The sequence below is a fragment of the Thermobia domestica genome, chromosome 2 (genome assembly GCF_964235325.1).
Source record: "Thermobia domestica chromosome 2, izTheDome1.hap1.1, whole genome shotgun sequence".
NCBI lineage: Eukaryota > Metazoa > Arthropoda > Insecta > Zygentoma > Lepismatidae > Thermobia > Thermobia domestica.
In genome coordinates this window covers 94,679,754-94,693,822 of record NC_137455.1, presented here as the reverse complement: position 1 = coordinate 94,693,822, position 14,069 = coordinate 94,679,754, and the positions used below count along the sequence as shown (strand labels likewise).

Sequence of the window (14,069 nt, the reverse complement as noted above, 5' to 3'; positions counted from 1 at the left end):
CCCGATAATTTTTTTAAAAAATTAGCTCGAGCCCCAATCTTTCTCAAAATTTAGTACTAAATTTGACCTAACCCTCAGAAACATTTTCTAAACTCTGGTCCACAACCTGACGCTTGCCTCCCGAATGGTACCATTGCCTCCTAGAACTTTGCTGTCATCGAGAGAACAAAAACCCCATTCCCTGTAACAAAAATCTAACTTAATTGATTTTTAGCATAAAGTGAAGATGGCAATATTGTTTAGCGACAGGCAAAACATTCCCACCCTTTCTTGTTATATTTTGAGTTCAGTGAAGGTCAAGGTCAGAGCTTAATTTACCGCATAATGCCTGCAATCCTCTATAGTGAAAGTGGAGCCGCTAAGCAACACAAACTGTAAATAGCTAGTGCATTCTTTGTAACATTTTTCACGGACACACTTCTTCAACGTTTGGCTTTATTCCAATTATCGTTTAACGAAAGTCAATAATTATTAAAGAATTGCAATTGATCGGCCCCAGCCCGGCCGGACCTGAAGAGAAGCCAATGTCAGCCAGCCCAAGCCCGGTCCGGCCCAAACAAATAACAGTGTCGGCCCGCCCAAGCCCGGCCCGGTGCAAAGAAATAGCAGAGTCGGCCCGCGGGCCGGGCCGGGCTTCGGGTCTGGCCCGGCCCGTGCAGGTCTCTACTGGAGATACAATTTAGATAGTTCTGAAATACTTCAAGAGGAAATGTTGGATGAAAATATACACAAGAGATTAGAAGATCTTTAGTTCAGAAGATTATTAGATAATAATAATAATAATAATAATAATAATAATAATAATAATAATAATAATAATAATTATTATTATTATTATTATTATTATTATTATTATTATTATTATTATTATAAAAATTACATTGTATTCATGTTAAAGTATTGCAGCTTTTTAATAATAAGCGTTAATTCAATTAAAGCAATTTACTCAAAGTGAAGTATGCTTTCGTGTGCTGAAAATGCTTTATGTGCCAAATACATGTGTGTTTATACGGCAACACTATATGTTTTATATTCTCTCATATTTTAATCACATTTCTACAACTTTCTCTTTCAATAAGGTTGATGACACGAAGAAAAATCTTGCTCCTGGCAAAATGTCATAACTTGCCGTGTTTGGACAACAAAACAGTTATTAAACTGATTAGTTTTATTTTCGCTAAGTAATGTGTGTGCGTTTTTAAATTACTATAAACTTTAATTTGCTTACAATAGACAAAGATTTGGAGGAGGAACAGTTAAATCTTATTTCAGGTATTTTCTTTCTCGTAGAAAAAGTACCGTTTGATGTTCTGTGCACATTTGTCACAAATTAGATGTTGTCCGTTAGTTCTTTGGTGAACTTTTTTTTTAACATCATCATTGTGCCATGTAGGCTAAAAGAGACGGTGATAATGAGAATAGTGACATTTGGTAAATTTGTTTTATACAAAGTGTGTTGAATGAAATCAACCCTCTTTCTGAATCCCTTGGTTGCTAAACATAAATTCTTTAAGCTAAGCGTGTGGCCCTCTTTATCTGCAAGGTGTTGTAATACACTTATGTAAAGAAATATATATTAAGAATCATTCGCAGTAATGTTTACTTTTTTATTAATTGTAAAACAAATGGACTTTAGAGAAAGTGGTGCCGTAAAAAATAGGATGTATTACGAACTAGTGATAAGCTGGTGATAGTTATTTTCAATAGAGAAATACGACATGTTAACTTTATGACGTTAAAACATGATCAAGACATATTTCCTAGCTGAAAATACGTACAAAATTATTAATGCTTCTTATATTCTAGAGTGCTGTGTTCTCCAAATTTCAATATTGCCTTTTGCTTTACAGTTCTTATGTTGAAAGAATATAGTGGCGAATTTTATTGTGAATTTAATTCCATATGTCGTTGTAGCAAAAATGGGAAATACATAAACTTGCATCAGTGTGCGTAAAGTGAGTAAGTGTTCACTTTGTCTGTCTAAGAGTCGCTGAATGTCTAGCGGTCGAAGACTACGTGAATACAACTTCTTTAAGGATCCCGAATAACCACAGGAATCATAGTCCGTGCTCAAATGTTATATGGGGCAGAAATTTCGGTATTGTTCGAGCATAAGTTTGATACGTTATATGAAGAGGCTGAAGATTCTGGCAGATATACAGACTGGGCATATGATTTTCCGGCTTTCAGTAATTATACAGGGTGTATCATTTATCTTGATACAGCCTTGTAACTTTCAAACTAATGAACAAAGAACGCTAAAATTTTGTAACATACAATTATCACCAGGGGAACCTCGACATACTTTATGGTATCACAAGATTAACAGTGATTGTGAAATTAAATTTTTGTGCTCCACCATCGGGAATCGAACACGGGACTACATGTATCTAAGGGGCACGCGCTAGCCACTGGATCAGCGGGTAGAGCTGTTGTTGTTACTGTTGATTTTTTAATGTGATAAGACATAGTAATACATAGATTAATGATTACTGACAATACGTCCTAGGAATATTTCGTATAATGGTCAATGATCTGAAAGTTCAATGAAAATCGAATTCGGAATCATGTTCATGAAAGGCGCCAAGTTCTATATAGAAAGAACTGATCTCGAGAATTAAGATTTCTTTAAACATCTTTTCAGTGGTTTAAGTTTCATTTAAAAATAACTTTTGACAAATAAAAAGTTATTTGATATTATTTATTCATTTCATTTCATTTTCATACATAAGTCATACATGAAGCTCGAAGGAATACGAGCGTATGAATCGGACACGTCAATAAATAAGATACAGAAAAATAGTTATTATATACAAAAAAAAAAAAAAAAAAAAATAACGCTATTGTATTATATGAGACAAAATTACACTATGCAATCTACAAGCTGCATTTAGCAGACAGATATTCATCTACTGAATAAAAACAATTGTCCAATAGATACTTCTTTGTAAATGGTTTAAATACATTCATTGACTTAATGTTACGAATATCATTAGGGATGTATTATATAATGTTGGACCTAAGTATATGGAACCGTTTTGAAACAATACTGTATAATGATTTTGAATGTGGAGATTTTCCCTATATCTAGTATTATGGTAGTAGTATTGTTATTTAGTAGTAGTAGTAGGGCACGGTTTCTCAGTGATAAAGCGCTCACCTTTAGAGCCATATGTCGTAGTTCGATTCAAGGCTATGTGAGTTCGTGGTATCCGTGGGTTTTCTCTGGGTTCTTTTGTTTCGTTCCACATTCTCATTTCACCAGTTCTTTCGTAATCATATATTTTAATCATCTACCTCCGTTAAGCTACAGTGCATAACCATGGGGGACGTAAAACTAATAATATTTTGTATTATTATTACTGCTAAGTAAAGTAGAATTCAAACTGTTTGAAAGCGAATTAGAACCGAACTAGAAACTATTATGCTGCCAAAATGTCTTGAGCCGTGGCAAAAATGCGAACTAAAGCTCACACCCTCACACACCCACGCGTTGAGCCAATAAGGGTTCGGCTGTTGCTAAGCGAGAAAAAGCGAGTGGAATCCCTTCAACCGATAGCAGCGCTTGCAACGGAAGACTAGGGATCAAGTCAATGTAATATATCTTTAGAATGAATCAATAAATCATGAGGGATATGGTGCTTCTGTAGTTTCATACCCTTAAATCTCATAACGTAAATCTTTTCTTCTTTTAATCACATAAGTCAGGTTTTAATATGAAACAAAACAACACGAACTCACTTGTGGTTGAATAAGGCGCATTTTTAAGAAATCGAAATATCGAGGATGTGAAATAAATTGCTGCTAGAAATGAAATATATGAAGTCTTGTCATGGCCCCGCTTAGCATGTCGCTGACGCTCTTTGTCTTTGGTGCGAGAGGTCCCGAGTTCTATTCTTGGTGGGGACACTCAGAGAAGAAGTGTAAAAGCTTTTCATGCCAACCATCTTGAGTGAGTTTTTTTACTCATTCACACCAGGTAAATGTCTGGGTGGTACCTAACGTAATGTTGCAAGTGGCTTTCTTGCTTCTCAATTCCTTTCTTTCTCCCCGGTTCCCCGGGTAGTGTGATCGCCGAGGGACGTTATCGCTCATACATTATGGGCTAGCATGACCATATATGCCGAAAGCCCAAAAATCTAATTCCTAATTCTAATCCTAATGAAATTTGTCGGTACAGGAAAGTATCAATAAGCCGTGAAGGAAACATTCCTTCTCGATTATTTTCTTTAGGCTAAAATAGACAGTGATAAATGGAGATGAGTGATGATTAACGATGTTGAGTACTTGCGGCAAATTTAGTTCTTAGCTCATTGGTTTCTGAGAGAAGTTATTTTTCAACTTTCTTTAAGATGAACTGTATTTTAATTACGTGATTTTACAGATTTCTTTTTTAAGTCTAGTCAAATGTCCCTTGCATTTTCAAGGTAAATTCAGTATATATAAGTTTAACATTATTTTAATTAAATTTAATCATAAGATATTAAATTTGTAATAACAAAATTTAATTTTTACAAAGTAAATAACTTTTAAATAGATTTGAAAAAGAAATCACTAAAATCAAACCATTAAAGTTCCAGTTCATTTTTAACAAAACAGGAAAAATAATTTTCCATATAAATCCATTAGGCTAAAAACCAAAAATGGTGCGGATATTCAGCACCGTTAAATAATTTGTGAAATGTTCAGAAAACGTAAGAAAATAAATCCATAGACAGAATATTTACGGCAAAACTTAAGAATTCCGTGATTAAGTCTGCAAAGGTGCAAGCCAATTTTGCTATTAAGGTAACATTTTGTCCGCTTTATTTCAGGAGTATCTCCAAGAGTTGGCTACGAATCTACACGTTAATAAACTGAAAAAAAAAAGGAACTTTAATCTTGACGGATTTCCTAACTGAATTAGTATCGTTGATATATAGCCGTTATATACGATCTTAATCTACTTTTATTGTTTTAGGGGGATGGAGAGTCAGTACCTGAAACTCCACCAAGTGAAACATCGTCAACTGAGGATTTGAAGTTATGCCCTAGTAAGAAAAGGTTTCAAATAAATGTTCAACTCGACATGATGGCTGTGATATTATTTGTAATTGGCCTTGCAACTCGAATGTATCGGTTAGAAGAACCGAGGAATATTGTGTAAGTAGAGTTTTCCTTTCTCATCAGTGTAAATTTGTTTTGCTTAATTTGAAACACAATCATGTAATAAATTTCGTTTTTCTGAGCCCGGTCAGATGTCGAAATTTGTCTGCTCAGCGCAATTCTTGTATTTTAATTTAATTTCAATTTTTATAAACTACCATCGAATTTCCTTTTCTACTTTTAAAAAATCACTGGAGTGAAATATTACATTCGTAACTTCTGTGGACACTCATTCTATAGTAACTTAATGGTAAACGTTTCTGGTGTTGTGCTGATACTCATGTTCGATTCCACGGCTCGGTGGTTCACCTGTGGTGCTAAAGGTCCCTGGTTCGATCCCAGCTCACGCCAAATAAGCTTTGCGGTGGACAAACACCATATGCGTGGGTTTCTCGGGGTTCTTCCGTTTCCTCCCACTTTCTTCGTTCTACCATTTCATTCATTTCTCACCATCACCGTGTCCTTTAGCCTAGCCGGCATAACCGTGGGACATAAAGCTTGAAGATTTTATTTCATGTTCGATTCCTAATGAAAGTGTATGTGATTCAAAAATGAAATCTTTGAATTTTACGTCCCACGGTTATGCCGGTTAGGCTAAAGGAGACGGTGATGATGAGTGAAGAATGAAATGGTGGAATGAAGAAAGTGGGAGGAAACGGGAGAACCCCGAGAAAACCCACGCACACGGTGTTCGTCCACCACAAAGTTCACTTGGCGGGGGCTGGGATCGAACCCGGGACCCCAAGCACCAGAGGTGAACGCTCTACCACTGAGCCACCGCGGCCCCTGTATGTGATTCAGATTCCATATTAAACTGTAAATTGACATTTCGTATAGCTGTGTGCTGAAAAGAGATATGTAAACTACCTCCAGTGATCGAAAAGTTTCTTGTTTTTTAAACATGTATTTATAATGTGGTTGTGAAAACAACCCAGTTTCGCATTCAGCGGAGTAGAGATTTTCCTATACATGTTTATATTCCACAGTCGTGCCGTATACGTTGGAGGAGATGGATTGTAAATTTGATTGAAGAGTCTGGATAGCAATAACTCTCTCTATATATATACTGCTGTTTTTTAAAAAAGGGATACACAATAACTTACATTATTACTCTGGCCTCGAATTATGTAAAACTCATTCAACAGTCAGTGGAAATCCACTAATGTTTTAATATCACATAATTTAAAAATACATTAGTAAATTACAATAAGGCACACAAAAAGGGGAAAAAGGAAGCGAAAATTCGTAATTGATAAAGATCGGTAGCATCCAGATTTCTCACACTTATTATTTGTTTATTTTATAAAGGGAATTGTTTAATCCAGAATTCCCATATGATATATTAAGAAGTATTGAAGATAAAGAAAGTAGAGAATGAGAATTCCTAGAGAGCACTAGCTCACTTTAAGGAAATGACTCATTATTACTGATAGGTTTTATAAAATTTTTATGTTAGATATTGTGTCCGTTTGTTTATATACATGTATATTATTATATGCAGTGTAAAATGGACTCATTTGTGGTGGACATACACCGTGTGCGTGGGTTTTCTCGGGGTTCTTCCGTTTCCTCCTACTTTCTTCATTCCACCATTTCATTCATTTCTCATCTTCACTTCTCCTTTAGCCTAACCGGCATAACCGTGGAACATAAAACTCAGATTTCATTTCATAAAATGGACTCAACTGTACCTCTACTCTACACTAGTTTTGGGCTTGCATAAATGGGTTTCTTATGGTTATGTCATGCATTGTTAACTTACTCTTCGTGTGTGAGATAATAGATTTTACCCGTGAAATATTTTTTACGTATCCTGATCTCTTCTTTATGTACCGTAGTTACGAAATTAGCTTTAGATTATTTGAATTTAAGATTGGCTATCGTAGCTTCTAATTGTTTTGTCATGCTTAAGCTTAATCTGTGTTAACTATGGAGTAACATTCATGTTTGCCTACTAAGAGCTTTATCCAATACATCGTTCAATAGATTTTATTATAAACTAAAAAGGGTACGAAGTCTCAAGCTCAATGACAGAGTAAGAAACTAGAGCTGTGTGTCGTCATTATTTCATCGTCCAATACTCTTGGGATCGGCGAAAATACCCACTTGCCGTGTTTATGTGTGGCGGACGCCCAAAGAAGTGTATAATCGGAAGTGTCTCTACCACCCGTGAAACTTGGCGCCGAATCCTTTGGGCCATGGGCTGCAATCCTTTGGATCCTGTGCTAACGTTTACCGGTCACATCATTGTTTATGATTACGTAGGCATTTTAGAGGACCGTATGCACCCTATGTTCCAGATTTTTTTTTTCCGCGCAATGACGCCGTATTCCAAGATGATAATGTGTCCATTCACGCAGCTGTAGCTGTAGTGGGAGGTATGAAGAACATCGGGATGAAGTTGAACATCTCCCCTGGCTTGCTTAATTTTCAGACCTGAACATAATTAAACATCTGTAATTCGTTTTATAAATACGAATTCTGCGTAGATTTTCTCATGGAACTGAGTGAAGCACTTCACACTGAATGGTGTAATATTCTTCTTGCTTCCATTCACGACCTTTATGACTCCATTCCAAGTCGTGTCAGAGCTGTCCTGAGGGCGAAAGATAGTTCAATGCCATATTAACCTGTTAAGCTACACTTTTTTTTAGGTGTTTCCATTAAACTGATAATGTCCATGTCGAGCAGTGTTTTCAGTTTGATAACTGGTTCTATTCTTCATTTTCTTTCTGTAAATTTGTAAAGCATGATCAACCAATTCAAGTTTACAAATCAAAACTATTAAGAACCGTTGGGAACGGAGTGGGCCTGAGAGGGCAGTTTCATTTATCACATTTTCATTTGCATTTTTCTCCCCTTTCAATTGCGAATACCTCTTCTTGGTTCGCGAGTGATTTGTAGAGGGTCTTGGAAGAGGATGGTCAGTGGACATCTTTCTCTGAGTTAGGTATGCACCATTCCGTCCTGACTTGTGAGTCCAGTGTTCGGTTTTTTTTTTTTATTTTTTTTATTTTTTTCGTATAAAAGCTAATAAAAGAAAGAAAACAATTTTTAAAAACGTGTGAAAAAATGAACTTATTTTCTTCGTTCTTGTTTATCGTTCATGAGGGTTGTGATTTTGTTTATTCTGGTATTTTCTCGTTTTCTGTTGTTATTTTTTTTTTCGGGGCTGTATGCTTTTGTCGACGGACATGGTAGTTTGCGCACCTACCAGTTTGCTTGACCACCTTTGTCGCATGCTGATCCTTGGGTGGAATGTGCTTTCGCGATTGCTAAGGCAGTAGCGTTACTTCTCATAAACTCCTCGATTTGGTGTTGAGGTTACCATACACTGTTTTTATTTATTAATTTTGAATAATTAACACATTTTGAGGGTATAAAATCTTTCAACTTCGGGTCCGGGCTCACTCTCTAGGAAAACCTAAATCTGACGCGAGTGAGACTGAAGTTCGATCTGCTGAAGAGAATTATAAAAAGACAGGTGTCGCGATTCCTGTAGTCTGATATTTTGTAATTAAAGAAAGGTGTTGATAATACGAATGTTGAATCTAACCGTTCGACTAGTATTAAAAGCCTGTCCCCTTTTGCTATTAACAGAGTTAATCACCCACATACTGGATAGGTTAAAGACATTCGAAAACTACGAAATGGTAGATGAGAAACGAACTGAATGGACCAGTTTCCGCATCAGGAGAACGTCGCCAAGTGCTGAATGTCATTTGAGAGTGATTTCATGTTGGGATTTCTTAAGCGCCGTGAAGGGAAAATGAACGCCGATTTAGCTGACCAACATATCGTAGACGTAGTTCGTGTTAAAAGTAAAAAATCTTGTGAGTTGGTTGCTACTCAGTCACTGGTTTTTAGTTCCTCTACTGTTCCGGTATTCGTGAAAGCTGGATATTATCGACTAAAAGTACGTCTCTACATTTCCAGTTCCCTTCGCTGCTTTAAATGGGCACACCAGCACGTTGTGTAATCCGACCGCTGTTATTTGTGTTGATTGTGGCCAGGAAAGCCATGGTGCGGAGTCCCTGTGAAATGACCAAGTTCTATTACGTATATTGTAATGTAATCACTGTGCTTGGTCTAGAGCTGTCCAGGCTGAAAAGATTTCCGTTACTCATGTAAAACAGTGTATCAGGGAAGAGCGTTCCAACCCCGCCGCCAGATTCGTTGGTATCTGTAGTCGAACTAGTCAGAAGTTTGTTTCAATCCAGACGTGTGTCGTTTTCATCCAGACATCATTTACTGAATTTGAGTGTAAAACCAAAACCCCGAGTCACTGGCTCATGTATTTCACCACCTGTCTTCGCTTGTTGTTCGTAGTTGTGCTCTCATCCTTATTGTCACTCACCATATTGTAGGCATGAGTTTAAGCCAGCATATACGTTGTCGTCTAAACGAGCTACTCTCTAGGGGGGGAGGGGGGATCGAAAGTTTAAGGACCCCTTCGCGGTAGTGCGGGAAAGTTGTGTCTGCATGTAAGTATTACCCATGCAAAATTTCAGAACCTTAGGATAATATCTTCTGTTGTGGCAAAGGTCTCTGAAGTTTCAAAAATTTGGTAAAAAATAGGAAAAATCTAAAATTTTGTAAATTTTCAATAGAATCGTAGGCCCTATCGGGGTAGCACGGAAAAATTGTACCTACATGTAGGTATTATCTGTGCGAAATTTCAAAACCTTATAATCATATCTTATGTTCTGGCAGGGGGTGCAAAATTTTGAAAATTCGTTTAAAAATTCACAACATTTATCTTTTTATATTTTTTAATACTATACGTTTATCACAGGATCTTTCCTGGTAGTAAGGAAAAGTTGCATTTAAAGTTCAGTAGGAACAGGCATTTCTGACCGATCAATATGATTCAATGTTTCTCGCAAATATATAACGCACACAAACGCCCAGATATGCATATATATTACCATGCATTTCCATTGGTACGTATTTTGAAGAAAATTATCTCATATCCTACATATTTGGAAGAAAATATTCCGCATTCCCGCCACTGATATGAATTTCCCGTTTTGTGGGACTTTTTCCACCTGGCAACACTGCTGACATGTTGGAGCATGCTAAGAGAATGAGCAAGTGATCATGAGTAGAAGTGATCATGCAGAGTGAGTAAAATGGCAACAAATCTGACGGTGTGAGGTAAACAAGACAAATAAAATATCCTTCACGTAAACAGCGAAGACCGGGTCATTCAAAACCCAGACAAAGAACTGCTTATTTGTGGTTGACAAATAAAGAATGTTAGGGTAATAGAAGTGTTACTACATGGTACATAGGTTAAAAGAAGCATACCTAGACCGATGAGCAGAAAAAGAAGAAAAGGGAAAAAAGTTAAAACATTTATGGGTCAAAAATGACCCGATCTCCGTTGGGCGAGTGTTAATAGAAGAACATTATTTTCTTGTGAAGGAACCTCTTTCTGTCTACGTTGGGCACGTTACACCTACCTCTAGATCCAGTCTGGACATTTCTGAAAATATCAACAATATTACAACAGAGGTGCTTGGAGGTCTCAACAGCGTTATTGCGCTTGGTTGTGGTGGAACACCAGTGAACACAGGAGTACATAATGGAGTACTGCACCGCCTTGAATTGGAGTTAGGCAAACCTGTTCAGTGGGCTATTTGCCTCCTTCATTTTAATTACCACCTACGTCACTTGTTCCAGTTCCTTGATGGCCTCACTTCTGGCCCTTCGTCTTACTCTGGCAGCATTGGAAAGTCTTTGGACCGCTGCGAGCAGCTTCCATTAGTAACATATAAGCCAATTAATTGTGCCTTGCCTTCAATTGATCCATCCATTCCTAGTAAGAATAAAAATTATCTTATAGATATTGTTCTTGCCATTTCCTCAGAAATCTGTCCAGCAGATTTAGCCAAACGCGATCCAGGGCGACTCAACGTGTTTCGCTGGTTGGCAACAGCGAACAGGATCTTACGGCTATATGTTTCTACAACGAAACCTTCGCACAGCCTAAACACCATAGTGGAGTTCATTATGAGAGTGCATGTTCCATTCTGGTTCCGTATCAAAGTCTACCATTCAATTAAGGATGGAGCTTGACACGTTCACCAATTCATTGTGGCCTCTGGATATTTGGACAAAACTCACCTCAACGTAATCGACAACGTAATTTCGCGAAATGCTCTCTTCGCATCTCCAGAAAACATTCTGATTGCGATGCTAACCAACGAAAGAGCACACATTCGAACACTTGTAGTTCGAAGAGTTATAAAAGCCAGAGCCAGAGAAGTTGAAGCAACAGGTGAAGCTGATGGTGTTCGCAAATTAAACATTTTTAAAATAAATTTTGAAGCGAAGGACTACATTGACATGATCGACTGGCAGACAACCCAAGTGGCCCCACCACCAGTCTTGAATAACATATCCAAGGATCTGCAAACTATGCTACAAGAAGTTCCAACTGAATGGTCACTCGCTGACTTCCCATGCCACACCGAGGCTGTGGAAAGAACTGTACAATTAGTTACAGAGGCCTCCATAAGTTTTCGGTCATGAAAACCATGACGACTTCATTCAGGTTCAAGGGTCAGTATAAACCTTCGCGAAAAATTTTCACAAACTTGAAATTGAAAGTCCATAAGTTTTATAAGGTATTCGTTTATTTTTCTGTTTTGTTAAAACATAAACATTCTAATCTGTCAGGTAATGAATTAAACATTTGAAGCCTAATAACTGTGTAGCTATAAAATGTTGCTGCTTTACTTGAAACAAATGCGTTATTGTATTTGAAAGAATATGGTTCATGTGCTAGTAAGAAAAAAATATGTAAGTTCAGGTCAACTGCCAGCAGAGAAAATGTTATCCCACGGTTCTGAATCGTTTTGTAGTAGTTTAATACACGTAAACGCAACCTTTCGTTACTACCATGAAAGATACTGTGATAAACGTATAGTATTAAAAAATAAAAGAAGGTAAATGTGAATTTTTCAACGAATTTTCAAAATTTTGCACCCCCTGCCAGAACATAAGCTATGATCCTATGGTTTTGAAATTTCGCACAGGTAATACCTATACTTAGGTATAACTTTTCCGCACTACCGCGAAAGGGCCTACGATTCTATTGAAAATTTAGAAAATTTTTGACTTTTCCTATTTTTTACAAAATTTTCGAAACTTCATAGGCCTTGCCAGAACAGAAGATATTAACCTAAGTTTCTGAAATTTCGCATGGGTAATACTTACATGCAGACACAACTTCTCCGCACTACCACAAAGGGATCCTCAAACTTTCGATTTTTTAGATCCCCCCCCCCCCTACTACCCTCTCTAGGAGGACATCAAATATCCATCAGTTCGAAAGCCACATTTGATTCCACTAAAACCTAATATAGTGGAAGATGAACTGGTGAATAATGAGTGGACAGTAATTGGCTCATAAGTCAAGGTTCGTCTCAGACGTTTACATTTCTAAAAATAACGCTTATTCAGTGGAATCTTAGCGGTTCAGAAGTAACCTTGAGTTATTGAAGCAACTGATCTCTGACCACTTTCCTGAAGTTGACTATTTATTTATTTATTTATTTATTTATTTATTTATTTATAGTCTCCAATTCCTCTTGCGTTGGACGATTTCTTACGGTCTGTTCTATGGCAGACCGAACTTGCCTCTTGCGTTTTGCTTCTCTCTAATACTTCTTTATTTCTTTTATATCGCTCTCTTCTTTTCGGCTAGTTATGCCTCAGTACGCTGATATAAAGCACTATTCTTTAAGCATGGTATCTTAAAATTTAAACCATGCCATTTTTTTTTATCTCTTTCTTCTTTTGTGTTTCTTTCTTTATATTTCAAATTTTACAAAAGAGGCCTTATTAAAGAGGTATAGTTTAAAGCATATAATAGTTGGGAATAAAGCAAAGAACTGTTTTCTCTCCTTTGGCATTTGAAAAAAAAAAAAAATCAAGGCGACCTCACATCGCTTTCGCTTCTTCTACTAACCTTTTCTTGTTAACATCTCATAATGTGTTGTTAGATTCAGAAGATTCGATAGAAGTTTGATTGAATATTTAATCAAACTAGAAAGAATATGTAAACTTTTCGTTTAAAAGTTTTTTTTTTCTTTTTGTTTTAAAAAAGTTTTTGTTTTCCTTTTGTTTTAACAGATTCGACGAACTTCATTATGGAAAGTATGTGAGTTTATATATGAAAAGAACATTCTTCTTCGATTCACACCCACCATTTGGTAAACAGTTAGTAGCCGCTGCAGCTTATTTAGCTGGATTTGATGGTACGTATGTATTTCTTTTATTTATTTGAAGTTAATTTAATTTTAGGACCAGATGTAGTCTATATAACGATTGTGAAACGTTGGCTATTTTTTAAAGTGTATATTAACATCGCTATTTGTTAAATTAGAGTTGAAACAAAGTAACATATAAGAAAAATAAGGTGATTTATCAGTAAACGATAGTCGTCAAAATAGTGAATGACCTTCTATTACGGAAAGTATAGGACACATTTCACACCTGTTGAGAACCATCTCTGTGATTGGAAAGGTACTTACCTAAGCAGGTTTTCAAAATAAAGGCTTTTGAAAAAAAGTAAAATTTTCAATCCATTGTAACTTCTTTCCTATTCGTTCGAAATACATCATTTCACATTTCACGATCACAATTTTAGACACTAAAGTACTTTAGATGTCCATCTCTCTTGTGTTATTACTGCTATAGAAGTCACCAAAATTTGGATATTTTTAATACTGTAGAGTCCTTAATTTACAACACACAATAACAAATGTGATAATGTAAGTTTTATATATATATATATATATATATATATATATATATATATATATATATATATATATATATATAAAAGACCTGACGTAGTGCCATTTGAAAAAATATTCTTTATATTGGATTGACAACACTTGTAACCAGGTGAT

At 36.3% G+C, this 14,069-nt stretch overlaps 1 protein-coding gene across 5 annotated transcripts in view; it reads left to right on the top strand.

The window, feature by feature from the left end:
• rt (Protein O-mannosyltransferase rt) overlaps window positions 1–14,069 on the top strand; it is a 64,063-nt gene that overhangs the window by 9,069 nt on the left and 40,925 nt on the right. The window contains exons 1-3 of one of the 5 annotated variants that reach the window (XM_081744005.1): window positions 1,125–1,272; window positions 4,961–5,142; window positions 13,288–13,412. In XM_081744005.1, coding sequence (XP_081600131.1) covers window positions 5,069–5,142; window positions 13,288–13,412 — 199 coding nt within the window. In that variant the 5' untranslated portion in view covers window positions 1,125–1,272; window positions 4,961–5,068. Of the gene's footprint in view, window positions 1–1,124; window positions 1,273–1,294; window positions 1,544–4,960; window positions 5,143–13,287; window positions 13,413–14,069 lie in introns of those variants that run through there. The other 4 variants (XM_081744009.1, XM_081743995.1, XM_081743999.1 and 1 more) reach the window with 4 other exon arrangements.